At 52.9% G+C, this 23,230-nt stretch overlaps 1 protein-coding gene across 1 annotated transcript; it reads right to left on the reverse strand.

Annotated features, from left to right (window-relative positions):
- Nucleotides 1-1,716: 1,716 nt before the first annotated feature.
- Nucleotides 1,717-22,262, reverse strand: LOC144938643 (protein MAL2-like). The gene is made up of 4 exons (XM_078866628.1): nt 21,885-22,262; nt 14,656-14,826; nt 10,417-10,557; nt 1,717-3,686 (listed from the first exon to the last, which is right to left on the reverse strand). Exons 1-4 carry the CDS (start codon nt 21,990-21,992, stop codon nt 3,612-3,614), a joined length of 495 nt encoding a protein of 164 aa, XP_078722754.1. The 5' UTR covers nt 21,993-22,262; the 3' UTR covers nt 1,717-3,611.
- Nucleotides 22,263-23,230: the final 968 nt, after the last annotated feature.

The raw sequence follows: 23,230 nt of genomic DNA on the forward strand, positions 1-23,230 counted from the left end.
GTTTCTGTGTGTGTCTCTCTCTATGTGTATGTCTGTGTGTCTCGTATTTTGTAGTATGTATCCAGCTGCCTCTGTGCTGGATACAGCCACGTTTACAAATGTAAGTTGTAACTTTGATCCTTACACATGTTTTGAAAGTTCAATTTAAGTGTGCAGTTTTATTGAGAGGCTGCTGTGTGTTGTCTTGGTGTGGTCTGGACTGTTTTTGTTTTGCTGCTTTGGTGTTGAAAAATCGGCAAGAATTGATGAACTTATGCAATTTATATTTGTATTATATTTATACTTGTGTTTCGTGACTAACTTAGCTTTCCTACACTGTGCCCTCCCATCGGTGTTTGTTGTTGTAACTTTCTGACCCGTCCCGATTTGAACGTTAGTGAAATAAAAAAACCTATCATAGCTCATCGGATTCTTCCAGTCTCAAATAAAGATTCCGAGTGTGTATCTCTCCTCTTCACGTCTGCATCTCTCCATGCCCAGCCATCTCCGCGTCTCTTCGTCTCTGTCTGCGCCAACCCCCTGTGTCTGCACCGGGTTTCACTTCGCCTTGAGACGGCTCCTGCGAATGTTGCTCGTTAAGCAAACGCCTTCTACCGGGACGGGCGTTTTGGTAAATGGGCCCGTGCACACGGAGGCATAACAGGCGGTCTCTGGGTGCTAACGAACCCACGTGTCTCTCCCACTGCGAGCCAGCGGAGAAGGAGTGACGCGAACTCGCTAATGGCTCCCGTGTGTGACCGTGGCAGGAAACAACCTGCACTGCCGGAGGGAAAAGTGCAGCCGTGCAAATGGCTCGGTCAGAGCCACTGCTGGCAGAACGGCCTTCACTCTCTCGCTCTCGACTGAGCACGAACTCGGTCTGCTCTTTCACGCGAGCCAGACACTTCAATTCACCACACGTGACCTGTCAATCGACTGTCGTGTTGGGATTTATACTCCTGGTTCAACAGACGTGGGGTGAGAGGGTGGGCTGGGATAAAAACGACATGTGCCCCTGACTTCACCTGCCGAACGCGACGGGAGATGGAATCGAACCGCGCGTCGGTGGTGAGCGGCGGTTCTCATTGTCATGCGGCTGTTCGCGCGGGGACGGTGGTGGTAGTGGTGGTGGCGGCGGTGGCGGTGGTAGTGGTAGTAATGGTGGTGGTAGTGGTGGTGGCGGCGGTGGCGGTGGTAGTAGTGGTGGTAGTGGCGGTGGTGGTGGTGGTGGCGGTGGTAGTGGTAGTAATGGTGGTGGTAGTGGTGGTGGCGGCGGTGGCGGTGGTAGTAGTGGTGGTTGTGGCGGTGGTGGTGGTAGTGGCGGTGGTGGTGGTAGTGATGGCGGCGCTGTTGGTTGTGGTAGTGGCTTTGGTAGTGGTGGCAGTGGTGGTAGTAGTGGTGGTAGTGGCGGTGGTAGTGGTTGCGGCGGTGGAGGTGGCGGTGGTGGTGGTCGTGGTGGCGGTGCTGGGTTTTTTTAAACTCCAAGTTGTGGCCACGGAAGTGAGCAGCGGAGAGGACGAGATGCTGCCACTGAAGTCCCCCCCGGGACTTGGGGCGAGGCCGGGCGGAGGACACAAATAGCCGCTGGTCAATTTCCGGCAGAACATTCGCAAACCGGCGCCCGTGATTAAATATATTGAGGCTGCATTCCTTGAACAATCGTAGCGGTAAAATAATCCAGTCACATGCTCGCGTTCACGGGGCATTTCTTTATTACGTTAACTTGTGTGACGGTAATACGCGGACTGATTTTGATTTAATGTCCCATATTTTAATGCGTCTCACTGCAATGTGATGTCGCCATACGGTTTACATTAGGCTACGAATTGCATTCATTTATCGCATAAAAATACATTTACTGATTATTGTTTTTTTTGCGTAACTCGAGCGAGGCTACTACAGCAATTAACATGCCTATTAAAGCAGACAAAGCGAACATTTCATTTGCAGCTGTACAGATTCCTATCGCGCCAGCATCGGGCGCGATCACACGAGGTGCCTTTTCGGTTCGGAGCGGCGGCAACATCTTGTCAGCAGCACGAGCTAACGACCCGGGATGTGAACTTGGCTTGGTGGTTGTGAGTTGCGAGTAAAACGGTCACCCAAAGAGCCCCTCCCCCACCGCCGTTCCCCCAATTTATTTATTTCAAAATATTTCACGGAGTTTAAATAATTCACGATTTCCGTTCTCACCGTGATCCCCGTCCTAATTACCCCAAGATTACACTAATTGCAATTGCGAACAAACAAAAAACTTCAACTAAGATTATCCATGGCATTGCTTGACTCGCTGTATATTCTGCCCATCGACGACACAGCGTGACCGTCGACATAGCGTGGTGGGGGGGGGGGGGGTATCCCGTGAGTCCACATTATAACGAGCTCGTATAGACGACTACAAACTTAAATGGGAAAAGATGGAAATCGCTGTCCCAAAGCTCCAAAGTGGAACAGCCGCCGGGCAAGGCCACGCGCTGCACAGGACCGCTAGAGTTCCGTACTGCGCAGCAGCAACGATTGACGTCGCCATGGGGTTGTGGGTTCTGGTTTTGGAATTGGTTTACGAACTTGAGTGGTTTCGCTGATGGGTTTTTTTTCTCTCCGACTTTTAGACGCGTAAAATTTGTTTTAAAATATATTTTTCGTATCAAATACAATGCAAAATAAAGCTGGATATGGGCTAAATCGTTTTTTGTGGGAACAGCGGAAGGGGTCTATTGGAGAGCGCTGTCGTGAGCGAGATGCTGCGGGGCCTCCTGCACCCCTCGAGGGAGGGGATGAGACCGCGGTGACTCCCGCCCCGGAATTAGCGCCGATGTCGAGGCCGGGCCGCGCTAAATCCATCGATTGATGGAACGGCGACGCTACGCCTGGCGCGGGCAGGGGGGCCGGGGGGGGGGTGCGGACCCCCACCCCCCGCTGCGCCCCCACCGCTCGCTCGCTCGCCACCCTCGTGCGGTCGGCGTTTCTATTAATTTTATTTTGGTTACAATCTTCGCCTCGTCGGCGACAACATGGGATCTGCGCTTTGGCCTTGCCTGCGGACTTAATTCAGTCATTCTCTGAGCCGACGAGCTGGTGAGAGGGGCACGCAAACCACCCCACCACTCCACCCTGAAGACGGTCAGCTGTGAGCTGAGTAGTGAGCCCAGCAAATAAGAAATGTAAACGTGCAGCCAATTAGCACGCGTGGTCTCCCGCTGTGCCCTGCGTTCTCCCGTCACGTGACCGAGCGACCCGAGTCTGCGTCTTCACACAGACTCGGCTCACGCCGTCTCATCACGGTCTCGCTACGGTCAGCGCTGGGCAGCACGCACGTGCGTTCAACTTCTTTCGCACCGTACGTAGCCACCCGCGCTAATCGCAGGTGCGGGGGAAAGACAACAGAGTGGGGGGGGGGGGGGCATCAAACAGCAGTCGTGGGGGTTCGGGTTTCCGTCTAATCAAAAAGTCGCCGTTGTCTCAAACAAACAAAACAAACCCCACTTGGCCGAAGGGACATTCCCGTCACGAATTCCCTCGTACAAATGAAGACCGGCGGCAGGCGAGAGAGGGCAGGCGGGCGGGCGGGCATGGCAGGGGGGTTCCGTAGCGAGCGAGTGACGGGCGCTCAGAGGAGCGCGGTGGCTCCTTCAGTTGAAGCGCAGCCGGCGGATGCTGATGACGGCGCTGATGCCGTAGAGGAGCGTGACGATGTGGGCGAACAACTGCGGACGAGAGCGCAACGCGGCGTGACGCAGACGCTCGACACTCGAGGGGACGGGTGGAGGTCAGCCGTGTCCATCCCCGGGGCTTCTCTCCCTAACCCCCTCCCCCTCTCTTTCTCTCACATTATTATTATTATTTATAGCTTCATCATTTCCCAACACCCACCCTTCCCCATTGTATCCCACTTGTACGATCATCTCGTGTCATGAAACATTTTGGCAGAAGACACCTGACGACCAGCTAAAATAATTAGGCCCCTTGTGTTGCCTTGCCTCGAATAATAGATAGCAGCAGCAGTAACAGCCAGAGGTGGGACAAAGTCATTGTTATGCAAGTCCAAGTCGAGTCGCAAGTCATCAAATTCATGACTCGAGTCTGACTCGAGTCCAAGTCACATGACTCGAGTCCACACCTCTGGTAACAGCAGTAGCAGCAGCAGCAACAATAGCAGCAGTAGTAGCAGCAGTAGCAGCAGCAGCAACAGCAGCAGTAGCAGCAGCAGTAGCAACAGTAGCAGCAGCAGTAGCAGCAGCAGTAGCAGTAGTAGCAGCAGTAGCAGCAGCAGTAGTAGTAACAGTAGCAGCAGCAGCAGCAACATCTGCAGATATTTTACAGTCATGCCGTGTCTAAATGCAGCGGCATACCCGAGACGCGTTTCACAAATGAAAACAACAACAACGCGATGTGAAATTCGAAGTGTGGGTGAGGACCGAGTCTCTGCGAGTATGTCGATTCTTACCACCATCCTCCGGGTGGGTTAAAGCCGCGGCTGTTTCCACGCTACGGCTTTGTGATCTCGTTGGGAAGGGGAAAAAAACACCCAAACCTAATTCCGGGTCATGTGCATGGTTCAAAGGGTCAAATTGTATATTTCCGCAAACGACCGTGCAAAATAAGGCACGTTATTTGTGGCCGGATAGAATTGAGGTCAGACAAATGGGATCATCATCATCATCAGCAGCAGCAGCATCATCATCAGCAGCAGTAGCCATGGTCAATCCACTGCTGAATGAAGCCCTCACCGAGCCGTCACCATCTCACCATCCTGAGATAACAGTCCAGCCAGCTCCTTCACTGTCCGTGAGAAGCGTCCATCCCTTCCCGCCGTGACGTCACCAGGCGGCAGGTCACTTGAGCTCTTCTTCCCAGTTTGAATGATGCCATTAGTCCCAGAATGCTCTCCAAGCCACGTCTTTCTCCTCTTCCTGTGGCTCAATTTTAAGCCTCCACATCTCTGACGTTCGAAAACTATCCCTCATCATCATCATCGGCCTTGGTCAGTCCTGCTGCTGGGTCAAGCATAATTTAATCGATCCATTAGCTGGGTCGTGCTGTCAACTCCTTCAGCACCACAATATTGATCATTTACATTTTACGACTTAACCTTTGTTCCCGCTGCTGGTTCGAGCCGTCCGTGAACCGTACAGCTTAGGTTTTCGAGGTTGCCCAGGGTTGTACCACGCGTCATTTGGCGTGATGTCCGACGTTTCGCTCCTCGTCATTGGAGCTTCTTCAGGTACGGAAGAAGTTTTCAACGCGCGGAGCGAAACGTCGGGACGACACGCCGAATGACGCGCGGTACAACCCGAGAGCACAACAGGGAGCGCTCGTTGACGTTTAAGGGAAGGCGCCGTAGCGATATTTCTCTGCCGGCGAGCGGACTTGAGCTCGCAGGAGCAGGATAGGAAATCTATAGCACGTTTTGGACGCAGCGCGAGCACCCTTGGGGATTGGCGGGGCAGAGCCAGACCGTGGAGCCCAATTATAGAAGGGGTCGTCACAGAGCCCGACAACAACAAAAAGCAAGCGGCGGCTCCCACATGAGAATGGGCCCTTCAATTACCGCCGTCTTTAAATATGTAAAAGAAAAAGACGGAGCCCTGCAATTGCTCACTCGCACCACTGCTGGCGGAAGGGGCCTCCTCTAGAAAGAGCTGCTGAGAGCCCCCTTCTCGGGGGAATTGTTTGGCCTACTCTCCCAAGCTGGGCAGGCATCATGCAAGCGGTGGGCCTACCCACATTTTATCCTCACTTCACCACGCTGGGCAAAAAATGTGAGCGGGCTTTTATTATTGTAATTCTCTCGACCTCATTAAATAAAGAAAAAAAACATCAAACGTGGAGAGCGCACGAACGTGCGTAGCTCAACTCCTCATTCTCCTCCTCATTTTGGCCGGACGTACAAACGCTCGTGCGCTTCACAGGCGCCCCCCATCCCAGCTCATTACCGGCAGCCCTGCGCCCCCCAGGGGAGGGGGCAGTCTGGGTGTGTGTGGGGGGTAGGGGGCTCTCATGATCTACGTACTTTAAACAATACGCTGGCAAATGATTTGATATCGCGTGAAAGACAAAGGAAACATCGGCCGCTGCCACCGTGGCGTAGCGCTCAGTGCGCTGGATTTGTAATTCCATCAGCTGCTGAAACAACGGGGAACGTTTCTTAGAACCCTCCACCTCTGTCTCGCCAGCAGCGCACTGGGGTACCACCACAGTTCGTCGATGGGAAGGTGGGTGCGCGTGGTGGGGTGAAATGTGGGTAACCCCACCTCTCCCAGCGTGGAAGAGCGGCCGACTTTCTCATTAGGCGCTCTCGCTCGAGTTCCCTTCAGCGGAGGCCCTTCCGCCAGCAGTGCCGTGAGCGAGAAATTGCAGGGCTGCGCCTGTACCGTTGTGACTGTCGAGTGCCTCTAGAGTCAGTGCCCAGTCAGCCTCCCCGACATCGCGTCAGTCATGGCGACTGTTTGACCATTCTTCACCACGAGTGTCAGTCCGCTAAAGGTGAGGGGTGGTGCAGGTCCGGTTCGATTTACAAAGCTTCAATGTCAGGGTTTCTCTATCAGGCCCGGTGTGCATGTCCGTGTTGCCTCTATATTCCGAGGCACGGGCTAGAGAAGAGATGGGCTGATGTGGTACAGAAGGATGTGGAGCTGAGTGGACTTGCCATTGACCGGTACCAGCGGTGTCAAGATCGGCCCCTGCTGAGGAGGAGGCTCGTGAAGGACGCTGCTACTCGGCATTTGGAGGCAGTCGTCCTCCAGCAATAGCGGAGGGCAGCGGAAGCGACCCTCACGTCAACGAGCGGAGCGCCGGGCACATAGAACGCAGCGAGTTGGCACAGTGGGGAGATGAGTCGGTCACGTCAGGCAGCCAACCCGTGACAGCTGCTGGGTCTGTCCCGTGGCTTGCCAGCGGAAATCCTTCCTCGCTTCACGTGGTAGCCTCAAGGTGCACCTAGCCTGGCACAAGCGCCGCGGTGACGTCACCGCCACATCGTGGCGAATCGCGGCTTCTGCTGCTGCTGCTGCTGTTGTTGTCTCTGAATCCGTGCTTCAATCCCGGCCGATATGAAAGCTCCGGCGCCTGGGTTCGTAATGTCGCACCGCGACCCCGACTCGCGCAGCCTCCCCGGCGCGGAACGCCTCGGGACGCGATGAATAAAACAACAAACACCGACGACGACTGCCGCTGCTGCTGCGCATTGACCCGGCCACCCCGAGTCGACGCGCACACACACCCAGTCCCAGTGACTAGCAGGCAGCAGTCGCCTGTAGGTGAGACGAAACACCCAGCCCCAGTGACTAGCAGGCAGCAGGCGCCTGTAGCGCGAGACGGCACGCAGGGATGTTTCGGCTGAACGGTTTCTCTCGCTCGGTTGTCCATCCGCAGTTCATCTTGTGACCACGTGTCTAAGTGACACTGCATTGTCTGTGTGTATGTTGGACTTCTTTCGCACCGTACGTAGCTAACCGTGCTAACCGGAGGTGCGGGAAATGCACCATTGGCAGTGGTGCATTTCTATTATTCTTCACTTCATGAACCGAGGAAAGCCCCAATGAGTCTCAAGATTCAGTTTCACGAGGGTGCTGCCAGTGTTGACGTGGTATGGGGGGCGATGTTGTCACTGCTGTTGTGTGTAACCCCGACGGTTTAACTTGCAGGCAATTGTTCGGCATTGGAATGTTTGGTCAATACCAGTTACATTTTATGCATTTTTGTTTTGTTTTATAAGCACAAACTCAACACTATCCTACAAGGGAAACATATAACGCGTTGTGTTGACATATGCCACGACGAAGGGCCATTTCGCGCGGTTGGCTACGTACGGTGCGAAAGAAATTCAAGATACATTTTGCTCGAAATGGTGAGTCGTGTTTGTGTTCTCATTTTAGGGCCGTGCTCAGCCTGCCTAGCGAGTTCAGTTTTTTTTTCGCTCACAGCGGGAGGGAGATTGCTGGTACAGTCCAGATACTGTACACCCCACCCAGGGCAACTCATCAACATCTATCTGACAACTTTGACGTCAGTGTTCTCATTATTAAGTGTGAACAACACTCGCCAAAAATCCAACCACACAAATATTGCAAAAGATGGGGTGGGGTGGGGGAGGGGGGATAATATAAACGAATGTTTGCGGTCTACAGACGGTGTTTAAGTTCCAGAAGGCGGGGGGGCTATTTTTGTGGAGAGAGATGAGCAACTCTCGCTTGATTGTTGAGTCCTTGCCCTCGGCGCCACGCGTGTCCACGCACGCTGCTCCCTCCCGTTCCTCCCTCCCTCCCCTCCCTCCTCCTCCTCCTGTCACCGGTTCTATATTTAATTCATAAAGGCTGTTGGCGTCACGGTTGCAGCATCAGCGCAGGACATGCGCCCGTCTATAGACCACGTGCTTTCAGCTCCCTTGAGATGCCCACAAAGCTTCAAATGCCAGGAATAAATTAATCGGTTTAATGCGCCCCGCCAACGATGTCACCGTTGGCGATTGCAGTCACCGTGCATGGGCGAGCGGAGGCGCCGCGGTTAGCGTCTGGCGCGCTCGGAACCTGACCGCTCGGAATATTTCGAGGAGAAGGAAGACCGATTCGCCCATATCGACAGCATTCGTCGAGTTCATTCGTCGTGTTGACGGCGACACGGAGCCATCGAGCTCCTGAACGTATTGCCAAGCGGCAGTAAACGACGCTAGAGATACACAAAGACACATAGAGATAGATAGAGACGCGGAGGAACCCAAATACACCCGTAGAGATACATAGAGACACATTGAACCTATAAGAGATACATCGAAACACAGAGATACACTATAAACGCATTTAGATACCTATATAACTATAAAGATACACAAGCCACGGTCATGTGAATGCATCTGTGTGCAGCTTTGAGTGGTATCACCCGTATATGCGTCGGGTTTCGGCAGATACTCGTGCCAAAGAGGAATGGTGTTGTCCACACACCCCAAGACAGGACCTTCCTGAAATCGAGTCTCAAGATTCAGGGAGGCATCCCCGTGGAACACTCAGCATGGCAGTGTTAGCTGGTGTATTTCACTCGGTCACATGAAAGGGAGGGGCGAAGGCTTGAGCAGAAGGCCTATAAATGTCGATTTAAAGCTTCCGTGACTACAGGCATTCATGTTCTTGGATCTTTCGATAAAGTCATGCAGAAGGGAAATAATAAAATAATAGAAATTAAACAATTAAATTCTCACGACGTTTCGGCCACAACACATTAGGACGCTGTCTTTCCAACAGCTCTGTTCTTCACCTGAGGACGGCTACTTATGTTGTGGCCGAAACGTCGTGAGAATTTTATTCTGTTTTATTTTTATTATTTTATTATTTCCCTTCTACGTGACTTTACCGAAAGATCCAAGAAACAGAAGGCCTATGTCCAGCAGTAGATAGGACATGCCTGGTGATGATTAATAATTGTTTTATTTTTGAACGTCATCTGTACGAACATTGTCTTTGTAGGAAACAAAAAAGTTTAAGAGTTTTTTTTTACTGGCGAAAAGAACAGGGCAGGTGAGGACACGGGTTTAAACTTTAATCAATGTTTTTTTTTACTACTGAGAGATACAAAGAAACCCCACTCCTCTCTCAAGTCGCCTTCAAAAGGAATTCACCAATGGTCACGAATAATTTGTTTCCCTTCAGCGGAGGAGCTGCCATCAGAAGTCATCAGCGATAATCAGTCTCGGGACAGCTGCCAATCACCGCAGCGTGGTCGTACGAGGCGCGATGGGTGCGCGATGGTCGTGGCGGCGTTCTCGTGCGAAAGTCACCGGGAGGGCGCGCCCAGTCATTCAGCATCGCTGTGTGTGCGTGCGTGGCGACCGAGGCGGCACGCGTGTTTAGATAGTTATAAAAACAGTTAAAAGCGCAGCCCTGCAATTGCTGCCGGCCTGGATGGCCTCCACTCAACTGTGACCGTCCGTAGTCACGTGCTACCTCCCGCCTTACCTTCTTTAGAACAGTTTTTTTTTAACACAACTGACGTGCTTGCGTGCGGGGATGGGATTCATTTCCAGCTCAGACCCCGCCTGCTTGCCCTTCGCCTAACATATACAACCTCTTGTTGTAACAGCTCTCTCGCTGTGGTCTTTCTCGTTCAGCAGTTCCACTGCTGGATGATGTTTTCCACCTGAGGACGACCGCTTGTGTTGCGATCGAAACGTCGTGATATATTATTTTATTTTATTTTTCTACCTACGTGACTTTACCGAAAGAACCAACGAGTATGGATTCCTACAGTCACGAAAGCTTCAAATCAAGATTGAACAGTTTTTTTGTGTTTATTTTATTGTCCTTCCCCCGCACCTCCGATGAACACGGTTGGCTACGCTCGGTGCAAAAGAAGTTCAACATACATACACATAGATGCAGAATGATTGGTGGTGATGATGATGACGATGATGATTAAACACGGACACATCAGACGATCCACACTCACCACGGCCGCGACGCTCAGCCCATAGATGTAGTTGTCCATGATGACGAGCATGTCCTGTTTGCCCAGCAGGACGCAGAGGTTCGCCAGTAGCACGGCGGCGCTCAGGTACATGGAGAAGGCAAGGATGTTGTAGACGCACTCCTGGGGGGACAGGGGGCGGGGGCGACATGAACACCGTCTCTGTGCCGCCGTCTCTCGGAGATTCGTCTTTTTCTTGGCTTTTTTTTGGCGAGCAGGTCGTTACGCCGCCTGTATTATGATGTTTGATGATCAATCGGCAAATAAATATATACATTGATACTGTACACACGTGTGAATAAAATTCTGTTTTCAAAAATGCAACTTGTTGTTTTGTGAGTGGGTATGACCTGGCACTCAGAAGTGGAATCGGCCAAAAATGCCAACGTTGGGCCCCTCCTGAATAATGTACTCAAGACTGAGGTGGGGCTTTGCTGGATACATGCAGGACGTTATTTAAACATAAAAGTAAATGTGTTTCTTCAGTTGTATTCCGACATATGTGGATCTAGAAACTTCCAATTGGGGGGGGGGGGGGGGGTCAGTCCTGATTTTTTTTTTATTCGGGCCCTACATTAATAATAATTAGTATACAAACATTCAATATTTTTTGCCTCTGGAAAAATTCAATAAAACACCAATTTGTGGATTCTTAAGGTGGGGCGGGGTGGGTGGGGGGGTCGATCACCCCCCCCATGCCCCGCCCCCTATTGGATGTGCCGCACTGGCGTGGCGTCATTAAGCAAGCCTGGGGGCAGGAGGGGAGAGGGGGGGTCCCATCGTGGAACTCGGCGCCCGGCAGGAGCCTCGTGCGGCCGCTGTCTGTGGGGACGGCGGCACAACCACCGCTCCGCGTTTTGCTTATCGCCAGCCGCAGATGTTCCTCCGGTAGAGACGCAGCGGCGGTTATCACTTGCATTCAAATTGACCACGTGGGGTGGTGAATAGGGATTATCTATTCATTGGTCGGTTTAAATGGATTATTGCGCTCAAGATAACACACGCCAAAATATTTGTTAATCACACGTGGCGCAGTGGTTAGCGCATATGGCTATGAACCCTGCCAACTGAGTTCGATACGCGGCCACGGCTGAAACCATTGGCGAGTGGTTTCCAAACCAGCCCTGGGCACCTTCATCACACGCACCGACCAGCGTGGTGAAGTATGGTCAAACTACCCTCTTGACCAAAAGGCATGGAGGGAGGCCTTCATCCAGCAGTGGAGTGACTGGGGGTTTGTACATAAATGTAAATGGGCATTATTGGACTACTTGCACGCGGTCTGGTATATTCGGTAAGATCAGCCACTCTCTGTGGCAATCCGAGATACTGCGCGGACACTTGTCACGAGGAACGAGGGGAGGGCCCTTTTTTCCGAGCTTGGTTTTGTAATCAATAAATTAAAACTATTTCGCCTTCAAACCCCGTGAGCACAGAATCACGCGAAGCAGAGGGTGAGGGAGGAGTGCGATTGGAGGTGGCCCTCATAGCTAATAATGAGGTTTTACACGCAATGCATATTTTTGGATGCATCACGAAATCACGGCGAAATAAAAAAAAAAACCTGCAGGCTTTTAATAAAATTGCTCGCCGCATGATTCCGGGGTGGGTTTGGGGCATTATCCACCCTGCTGGAGCACGGACACTCGACGAACCCCATCCCACGGCGCCTCCGGCCTTTGAATTCCCCCCTAAAAATAAACAGGAAGCCAGCACCGTGGGGCTCTCTGAACGTTTGTGAACTCGCAGGGAGCCGGCGATGCGACGCGAGCGGTGACGGAACGGCGCTCGCCGACGACGAACGCCGCCGCCCTCTCCGCTGGCTTCGCGTGGCGCTCCTCCGGGCCCCGTGGTGGACGGGGCTCGAGGGTTTCTCGCTGAAGTGGCCCTCGCTTAACTCCCGCACGATCGTCGAACCTCTTGTCATATTTTAGACGCCAGCTCTATCTTTTTCCTCTTCATCATCATCATCATCATCTTATTTTTCCTCTTCGTCATCATCATCTTCTTCTTCGTCTCCTTCTTCCTCTTCGTCTTCTTCTTGTTGTTGTTGTTCTTTTATTCACTCCCCCCCCTCTCCGCTGGCATTTTTCGCTCGTCGCCAAAATGCCAGCGGAGAGCGGCGCGGCGGAGCGGCGCGGCGCGCTCCTGGCGTCACCGCCGCCGCCGTCTCCCCGCGTGCCTCTGCATCACGCCGAGACCTCAAGTGTCGTCGCGAGATCGCGAAGCGTGAGCGCGGGGCTCGTTATTGCCGCTTTGTTGGGGTGGGCTGCTGGTAGTGGTGGGGTGGGCTGGTGGTGGTGGTGGGGTGGGCTGGTGGTGGTGGTGGGGTGGGCTGGTGGTGGTGGTGGGGTGGGCTGGTGGTGGTGGAGGGGTGGACTGGTGGTGGTGGGCTGGGTTGGTGGTGGTGGGGTGGGCTGCTGGTGGTGGTGGGGTGGGCTGGTGGTGGTGGTGGAGGGGTGGGCTGGTGGAGGTGGTGGGGTGGGATGCTGGTGGTGGTGGGGTGGACTGGTGGTGGTGGGGTGGGCTGGTGGTGGTGGAGGGGTGGACTGGTGGTGGTGGTGGGGTGGACTGGTGGTGGTGGTGGGGTGGGCTGCTGGTGGTGGTGGGGTGGGCTGGTGGTGGTGGTGGGGTGGGATGCTGGTGGTGGTGGGGTGGGCTGGTGATGGTAGTGGTGGGGTGGGCTGGTGGTGGAGGGGTGGACTGGTGGTGGGGTGGGCTGGTGGTGGTGGTGGGGTGGGCTGGTGGTGGTGGTGGTGGGGTGGGCTGGTGGTGGTGGTGGGGTGGTCTAGTGGTGGTGGTGGGGTGGGCTGGTGGTGGTGGTGAGGTGGGCTAGTGGTGGTGGGGTGGGCCCTCACAGCTCTCTGCTGCTGCTATTGTCTCTGCCCACACGCGGACGGCTGTAGCCGTCATAGCCCGCCCAGCCAGCCCTGACCTTTCTCGGGCAGGAATTCGATGCCTCTCACCTGTCCCCACTTGACTGCGTTTACTTTGTAGACATATCGGCACACAGGGATGAGGTTCATTTGTGGCTTGACAAAATGAATTGAATAGAAAAAAACACCATACATGCGATGTATATTGAGACAGGGATGCTATCGTGGTGTCATGGTTATAATCGCACAGGACTTGCAATTCAGTCGCCGGTTCGATCGGATCTCCCAGCGCGGCAGTTAACACAATAGGGCCAGTTTATTAAGCCGCCTCTGTCCACCCAGCACTATTAATGGGTTGCACCGACAGTGATGGGTCGACAGGTCGTGTGTGGTGGGTTGAAGTGTGGGTACGCCCACCTCTCTCAAGACTATTGACCAGTGTGGAAAGACGAGGGCCAAACTCCCTCGAGAGAGCTTCTCCGAGCTCTGTCCAGTTAAAGCCCATCCACCAGCCGTGATGTAAGCAAATAATTGCGGGGCTGCACCTTTACCCGCTGCACATCCTCTGCACCGCGTGTGGAATTTGTCTTCGTGGTTTCGCGAGATGCACCGCGCGTTCAACTGATCGATACTTTTTCACGTCTCAAAGTAATCACTCGGTCGAGATGTCAAGCACAGCTGTGCACTTCATTTTTCTCATAATTTGGTAAATGTTCATGAAATGTAGCACGAGTTATTTTTGTTATTTTATTGGATTTTATATTTCAGTTCAGATTCGTGCGCTATTTAGTTGGTGTGGAGGAGTGGCTTTGAACGCGGAGTTACCTTCTGGTTCACGCCGCGGGTGAATCGCCCGTAACAATACGCGCCGCCCGCTTCACAGTGGACGGTAAAGATCCCGCCGCGTGATTTAAAGTGAGACGGCCGTTGTGTGCCGAAGCAACGCTCCAAACTTTGCCAAATTCGATAAATGACACCGCAAATTCTCCAAATGGGGGTTATAGTTCACAACATCGCCCCTCTCCTCCCCTCCCCCTACTGGAAGACGCACGTGCGCTTGCAGGCCGGGTGCTGAGTCGCATCGTGCCGCAAAGGGGCAGTTGCCACCAGGGGCTAATTGGAGGTGGCAGCTACCACCTCCGATGAACACGGTTGACTATGTAGGGTGCGAAAGAAGTTCAGCATACATAGAGGGGAGTGCCCTTGAAACGTGCGAGATGAGATGCCGACGTGAGGCCACTTCGAGTCGCTGATACCTCGAAGCAAGCGTCGTATCGTTGCATTGTTATCGTTGACAATTATTATTGTCACTATTATAACAACAACAATAACAATGATCGCTCACCATGAGCAGCCAGGGCAGATCGAGGGACTCGGGCACGCTCGTTCCGTAGAGGAAGAACTGCACGATGGAGCAGAAGCAGAAAGTGACGGCGACGAACATCACCCAGCCCTGGTGGAGGTTGTGCGTCATCCCCGTGGCCGCCACCAGGATCCACACGAGGGCTCCCAGCGTCTGCGGGCCGAGGAGCCCCACGGGAGAGGGAGGAAGAGAGGCACCGCTGGTCACGAGCGCGTCAAACATTCACAATTGTCAAGCAACAGGCGGTTCATTTCATTGTCGCGCGAGATTTAATATTCGTTCAAACCGCACAATACTTTGGCATGAACCTCCCTCCAGGTAATTTATTCCTAGGGAATCTCAGCAGGATTCTCACTCTTGCCGCACGGTATAAAGCCAGTTTAACACGAAGTAGGATTTCGCGACCAATATTATCCATAATATAGGTTTTTCTTGGGGTTAGATCACGTAAATTTAAATGCGTCGTTAAACTCGCCATTGGCTTGTTTGTTTACGAGACAAACCTTACTAATTTGCTGTGTCGGGTGTTGGCGGACTTAAATAAACATTTCTTTTTCCGCAAACTAACCCCAAAAACAACCTCTATTAACGAGTATAAAGCCAAATGAGTGTCGGGTCTTTGCGAGCCTGACGGCAATTGTTGGAGTTGCGAGTGCGCACGCTTGCACATTGGCCGTGAGTGTTTGGTGCCAGGAGCTGCGCACGAACAGCAGCACTGGCAAGACAAAGGCGGTCAGGGCTTGGAATTCGCCGTATTATTCTCTGCTCCGCTAACAGCATCTGGCCACGCGGGGGGGAGGGGTGGGGGTCTTTGTTGTGGGGAGTGATGTTATAGTGATTATCATCAGGCACGTTATGATTCATACATTAACATGCTGATGCATTCACTGAATTGTCTGTCCAAGAATATATTTGTAATGATTTATGCAAATTATGTAATTATTTTTGTAATTACTCCTTTTTGCGTTCTCTGGTCTGACACTGGTTTAGACTCGGCCCTCAAGAAGGCTGTCTCTGGTGTACATCAATCAGTTTCAAAGACAATGCCAAATATTACCAGAGCATGTTTTTGTTTGCATGTTCACCACAAGTACGTGTGGTTAATGCAGACATGATTCCTTGCAAAAGGTTTCTGTTTGCTGTATGAACATCTTAACACAACTGTTTTATTGCCAGAAAGGGTAAAACATATTCTTATACTTTGATAGCGGCAAGCAAGGTCCCATATAGATGTAATGATTATTTTCTCGTATTTAGGAAAGTGGGATAGGGCAGTGTGAGTGGTGCCGCAGTGATCAGCGCACTGCTCTACAAAACTTCGCTACCTGAATTCGATTCTAGGTCACGACTAAGATCAGTGGCGAGCCATATGTGAACCTGTCCTGGTACCCCTCCCCCCCTGTCGTTCACCAACCTGCAACGGCCAGCGTGGTGAAGTATGATAAACAAAACACATCCTCACAGCAGATACGGTATGGGAGGGCGTTAATGCAGCGGTGGATTGGTGTATGGCTGTGCATGCGGACCTCTTGGTATATTTATCGTCACGGAGCGAACATGATGGGACAAAACGACATAGCGTACGAGACCGACGCTACACACGGGACAGAATCATGACAACCGCGATTCTTGAATTGTGACGATTCATTAAAGCACTGCGGGGGAGGATGTGAATTTACTGGGCGTCTGTGGGAAAACAAAAATCTCGATAGCTCATCGGATTCTTCCAGGATGAATACATATTCTGATTCTGAATCCATCACGAGCGTCATGGCTATTGACCACAGCAAATCGACCACGGTTTGATTCCCCGGTTACCAACCTCATCCGTTCGTTTATATTTGTTTTGTATGACGACGGCTCCAGGAGGAGGAGGAGGAGGGCACGCTCCTCCTGCTACGTCAGGCGCGGGTAGAATGTGGACCAGGGGGCGGGGCACTCGCTTCTGACTCGCTGCGCTCCATCGAGGCTGCTGATTTACGCATTCGAGACTTGTCCCCTTCCGCGGGCACGGGCTGGGGTGATGTAGTGCCCTGGCGCGCGCGCCAGTGTGTTGTGTGGCTCCGTGGCTCCGTGGAGAGCGCAGGGGAGTGTCGCTCGCTGGACGTGGCACGCGCTGCGCCTGCCACGAGCTGACAGGGTTTCCCGATGAAGTCGACATAGCGTGGGGTCTTCCTGGCCACTGTGTGTTCATAATTGTGATTACGTTTTTTTTCTTTCGGTTGGCCTACCCTGTTTCAAATAAGCTCACAGGATCTTGGACATCCACTGTGAAGCGGAAAGTGCGAAGTATTCTCACGATTAAAACTAAAAACTGTACTTTTTATTTTACCAGATAATGCCCACTAAGCTATGTGGCTCTTTTTTAGATTCGACCTGGCCACAAATGACAGCTCAACGAAATGGCTTATTACGTGGATATTTATAGCAGCCAAATCCTCTAAACGCATGCTGACTCTAAATGTGGAGGTAAAAACGCAAGGAGCCACAGAAAAATACACGCGACCACGGGGAGAGAGACAACCAAACTCCAAATATACAGCCATCGGGTCGAACCCACGACCTGCTGTATACCAGGCGAGATAGTTAACATCTCGCCATCGATGTTAAAACAACCGCATTGTTAGCCAGGGCGGGAGCTGGATTCAAACCGCGAGCAGGCGGCGAGCACGTGACCGCTCGGCGATGTCCCGCCACGACAACAATCAAGACAAACGCCGTGGAGGTGGTCGCGGTTGTCCCGTACGGCTCCCCCATGCGCTTCCGGCTTGGAAGGTGGGACAGTCTTTCTCTAACTGACTCATGACTCCGAGGTATAATGTCGCAGTTTAATCCCACTGGAGAGAAAAACATATATCATTAGAATACTTATTTTTCTTCTTGGTTATTTCGGTAAAGTCACGTAGAAGGGAAATAATAAAATGAAAACATAATAATTATTTTATTATTTCCCTTCTACGTGACTTTATAATAAAAATAAAACATAATTATTATTTTATTATTTCCCTTCTACGTGACTTTACCGAAAGAACCAAGAAGATGAATCCCTGCAGTCACGAAAGCTTTAAATCGAAATAATTATTTTACTCGTGCTGTGACCAACGTGGGAGGGCAAATTGTCTGAGCACCCGTGCCCTCATCGTGATCGCTGGCTGCCGGGTGCCCCAACGCTCCGGGAGGGCATTGCTCGCCCACCGTGGGCTTGGCCCCGGCCATGCGAACGCCTCTGGCTGTTGCTGTCCGGCCATCGTGACCTCGAGACGGCGTCCGCGTGTCCTTTCCCGCACCTCCGATTAAATAACGATTTTGGCTACGTACGGTGCGAAAAAAGTTCAACACACGCTTGAAATGTGCACGATACGAGTACAGCTTCAGTGTCAATCCACTGCTGGATGAGAGACTCGGCTACAGCGTGCGGGCCGTGGCACGGGCGATCTGGTCATACTTCAGCTCGCTGGTCAGTGCGGTTTTGTGACAGCGGTCAGAACAGATGTGGAAACAGAGAAGCAAAGTCCAACGATAGATGTTCCTTAACCACCACGGTGACACCGCTTACGCAGCAGCCTCAAACAACCAGGCATGCCATGGAATACCCATCGTGCTTGTAAGGATATTTCGGGATGTTTGTGGATCTCCTTTCAATTACAACATGATTCATATAAATATATGATGATGCATATATATAGTTTATATGAATCATCTATATGAATCATCGGCCACGCTCCATCCACTGCTGTTGTTTTAAGGCATCCCAAAGCCGTCCGCGTCTCTCGCTGCCCTGCGTTGCGGGGGAGTAAAAAAAACCTTGGCTTAGTCACGGCCCTGGCAGTGACGTTCGCCACCAAAAATTTCCTAAACAGTGCCCGAAAGGCACAGTGTCTCTTAAACATTTTTTTTATAAATGACATTCCAATTATAGTTGTTTCTCTCTCTCTCTCATATACATACAATTAATTCCGTATTCTGTGATGAATAAATCGATGAACGTGAATGTGTCGGTGACTTTTTCGCGGAATATTTCCTTCGAGAAAGCGCATTCATCTCTCGCTCGCTCCCCCTCCCCTTGATTGGCGATGACTCTTGACCTGCACGGGCACCGTGCCGTACACTGCCAGCCTCTCTCGCGATTAGATCACCCCCTCCCACCTCCCGTCAAGCCGCCTGCTCCCCCCCCGCCCCCACTCCCTCCCACGTGAAACTTGTAAACAAACATCGTGAAAGCAGCTAGAACATTCTGATATCGAACACAAATAAAAACATTGCCGCCAGCAGCGGCGGCAATGTCACAATGTCCCTCTCGGAGTTGCCGCGTGGGGTTTGGTGCTCGAGAGCGCTCGCGCAATTTCCATCCTGTCTGGAAATTAAATTCAAAATCCTTATTTTTTCTAACTCAGGATGTGTTTGTTTTACGTTTCGCACAAGGCAGAGCAGTCCCAAGTCGCCGCGTGTGAAGTGCAGCGCGCGGTGCACACTCCGTGCAGCCCGAGCTGAAATGTGTATTCTGTCTCTCTCAAACATCTCGCTATGCTATTCTTGCGCGCGATTCAGCAGCAGCAGCAGCAATGCGATCAGGAGCTAAGTGGCAATGTCAAGGTCTGCTGGTCACAACAAGAGAGCCTCAGCTGAGGGAGAGTTCGTGCAGTTTTGCTGTAACGCGGTGAGAGTAGCTCCGTGAGGGTAGCACTGTGAGGGTAACTCCGTGAGGGTAACTTCGTGAGGGTAACACTGTGAGGGTAACGCCGTGAGGGTAACGCCGTGAGGGTAACTTCGTGAGGGTAACCCCGTGAGGGTAACTCCGTGAGGGTAACGCCGTGAGGGTAACGCCGTGAGGGTAACACTGTGAGGGTAACTTCGTGAGGGTAACGCCGTGAGGGTAACACTGTGAGGGTAACTTCGTGAGGGTAACGCCGTGAGGGTAGCACTGTGAGGGTAACTTCGTGAGGGTAACGCCGTGAGGGTAACGCCGTGAGGGTAACTTCGTGAGGGTAACTTCGTGAGGGTAACGCCGTGAGGGTAACGCCGTGAGGGTAAGTTCGTGAGGGTAACTTCGTGAGGGTAACTCCGTGAGGGTAACGCCGTGAGGGTAACTTCGTGAGGGTAACTTCGTGAGGGTAACTCCGTGAGGGTAACTTCGTGAGGGTAACTTCGTGAGGGTAACTCCGTGAGGGTAACTCCGTGAGGGTAACGCCGTGAGGGTAACTCCGTGAGGGTAACTTCGTGAGGGTAACTCCGTGAGGGTAACGCCGTGAGGGTAACTCCGTGAGGGTAACTTCGTGAGGGTAACTTCGTGAGGGTAACACTGTGAGGGTAACTTCGTGAGGGTAACTCCGTGAGGGTAACTCCGTGAGGGTAACTTCGTGAGGGTAACGCCGTGAGGGTAACTCCGTGAGGGTAACGCCGTGAGGATAACTCCGTGAGGGTAACTCCGTGAGGGTAACGCCGTGAGGGTAACTCCGTGAGGGTAACGCCGTGAGGGTAACGCCGTGAGGGCGTGGGTCTACCTGAGCGATGAAGTGATCATACTTTTAGTCGTTATCATTATTGTTGCTACACCTTTAACGATCGCACACGAATGCGACGCACTGGGGGCTCTTTAAACGATTGCCTGTCACGTATTGTAGTTACCTTAAACATAGCTAGTGAAGGAGGGGGGGGGGTAATATTTTAGCCAAGCCGTAATCTTTCAGCGAGCACCCAAACATCCAATTTGGTATTCGGTGGATTTAAATAACCCGCAAGAGAAAAAAGATTTGAAACAATTGCGGCAATTAAATGATCTGCTTAGCTGTGCATTCCGGCGTAACTCTCGCTTGGCAAATGTCAAGCAAACACGCAAGCGGCGCCCCCCGCGTGAATCCGCGTGCTAATTGGACAAACATCATTATGCACGCGATCCCAATGCCTTCTCAGCTCGTTCCAGATGTGTGGGGTTTAAAAAAATATATATCTTTAAAAAAACGCGTTGCAATAAGAACAACAACAATACACTGCACAAGCGTCGCGACCACTCCGCGCGGGCGTCTGCGCTGCCACGTGGGTGAGAAGGTAAGGGGGCAATGTCTTCACACATCCCGCCGTGTCTCCTCGGCCAATTGGTTCACGCTCGAGACTCCGCGAGATGAGATCCAGTGACATGCACACAATGTGTAGCCCCAGACACGCACGGGGTGATAGCTGCCGCCACGTCCTCACGTGGCTCTGAGTCCAGCAGTCAGCCGGCTGTCAGGGCAGAGTTAATGCCATTGCCACGTATGACTATGTTGAACTTCTTTCGCACTGTACGTAGCCAACCGTGCTAATTCGAGGTACAGGGAAAGGGCAGCACCATCAGCCCCAAACATCAGCGCCACCTCTACTATCATCATCTCCACCATCACCACCACCATGAACTACTGCTACCATTCGACCAATATCACTGCGCACTAACAAACACCACCAACTCGCCCAATATTACCACCCACCACTAACTCCACCATCATCTTCCCTATCTCCACCATTAACCACCACCACCTCCAATATCACCACTACCGTTAGAGCTATTATCACCACTGTCATCATCACCACCAAAGACCCCCCGTAAAGTCTTATAACCGTGATCCGTTCACACAACAGGTTGGTTCTGTGCGGGACTCTGTGTTGTGTGTTTGTAGGTTTCTAGGCCTGTGCTCAGCAACTATGGTTAACAACAATCACTATGACTACCACTGCCCATTACCACCGAAATCATTTCCACCACTACTACTGCTATTATGTCACCAAAGACAAATATCCGCCGTATATCATTCATATACCTTTGGGGCAAGTGCTGTTAGCGAGTAGCACCTATGAAGGCTGGAACGGCACACGAGGGGGTGCGTGGCCAGCACAACGCCCGGCCGCCTTTGTCTCCCTAGTGGCCATGTTTAAACATTGCACCAGGTACTCATTTGAGGCCTAGTCGACCTAAGGGAGGGCCAGGACCGGTTCAGATAATCGTCACTGCTGTTGGCCGTGAGCCGGGACCGAACTGGGTCTTCCGGGTTCATAGCGCAGGCCACTTACCACTACACTACCGCTCCCCACCATTATCTCCACCACCACCACCACACACCACCTGCATTCAATACTTGGGGCCAGAACACCAGCACCTCCTGCACCTCCACCACCGCCACCACCACCAGGCGCTCGAGTGCTGGTGCACCACAGCACATGGACGATGCACGTTCACTTACCACCTCTGCTATGATGATGCTTCCACTGAGCCTCCAGAACACCTTGGAGCCCAGCGGCAGCGTGGCCGAGATGGGCTGCATGTAAATGTTCTGCGATTCGGACGTCATCTTTGCCCGCTGTCAGTCACTCAGCCGGTCAGGCGACGAGCAGAGGGTCCCGTCCGACTTTACGCCGGGGTTCAGGCGGAGCACTGCGGTGTCGCGGGAAGCGACGGGGGGGGACGGAGCGTGCGAGCTCGCGAGAACGAGGAGCGCACTCAGGAAACGATGAGCTTGAGGTGCGTCGCGGAACGGTGGAACATGCCTCCGCCTCTCCCTGCGGCTCGGGGCAAGACTCCGAGCTCGCCGGCGACACTCGTGCGACCGGCCTCTCAAGTCGTCCGAGTGCGTAATGCGCATTCCATCGGGCGTTGACACCACCAGCGCGGCGACGTCGCTCGGTTAAATATCGCCGGGCGGGCGTTGTGGCGTTGTTCAGCCAGGCGCGGTGCGTGCCTGTGGCACACCTGTGTGGCTCGGCGGGCAGGTGAACGCAGCTGCACCTTGCTGCGGTTGACACACACGTGGCTGATAATGCTGGGCGCGAGAGGGATGGGCCGCCCTTCCCTAGCGATTGTGTTTACTCGGGGGGCGCGGAGACCAAAGATGCCCCAGGGCGTTGTCGAATCCTGGGCACGCAAAGCAGCTCCGCCATCATTGTGTGCAAGCGCGCGTGTGTGTGTTTGTGGGTAGCGACAATGCAGTGGCTATTACACCGAGCTGTGAAGCCGGCCACACGAGATCGATTCCCGTTCAAGGTTCAACTTCAGTGGCGAATATCTGAGCCGACCCTGGGGCCTCCCCTTAGTCGACTCAGTCTTGAATGAGAACCTGGTTCGGTGTGCGATGAATAAACGCTGCCTGACCGTAAACAAGAGTCCACGCAGGACTGCAACCTCGCCGCTATTGCCCGGAGCTATGCGAGCCTCTCGCCGAGTGCCCGAGACGACGCACTCGGGGTCAGCTGCTCGCGCTGCTGGTGGTGGTGGTGGTGACCTCGTAACGTGCGGTTACCGTGCGTTTTCATCGTCACGTGGAACGCTCTGGCGGACAAATTCAGGGGCAATGAGCTCAGCCACGTCGGGCGAGACCTGAAGAGGCGGTCCATGTCCACGGCGCGACGAGAAGGCACTGCTGCTGCTGCGCGTGAGAGATGCTGTTCGCGTGATGTTGGGTTTCTTAAATGGCTATTTACACGTACACATCAGCGGTGAGGAGAGATCAAGGTGGCTGGGCCTGGGGCTCGCCACACACCACCTCCTCGTTTGCCGTGCCGGCCTTTATAGGAGCTTGCTACCAGCACTTAC

This window comes from Lampetra fluviatilis, chromosome 22, assembly GCF_964198595.1.
Source record: "Lampetra fluviatilis chromosome 22, kcLamFluv1.1, whole genome shotgun sequence".
Taxonomy (NCBI): domain Eukaryota; kingdom Metazoa; phylum Chordata; class Hyperoartia; order Petromyzontiformes; family Petromyzontidae; genus Lampetra; species Lampetra fluviatilis.

Excerpts from the sequence above, each read along its gene's own strand:
- LOC144938643 (XM_078866628.1), bottom strand. The coding sequence starts at position 21,992 with ATGACGTCCGAATCGCAGAACATTTACATGCAGCCCATCTCGGCCACG. Across the intron at positions 10,558-14,655 it reads ATCTGCCCTGGCTGCTCATG|GAGTGCGTCTACAACATCCT; the intron begins GTGAGCGATCAT and ends CTGTCCCCCCAG. Across the intron at positions 3,687-10,416 it reads GGCTGAGCGTCGCGGCCGTG|TTGTTCGCCCACATCGTCAC; the intron begins GTGAGTGTGGAT and ends TCTCGTCCGCAG.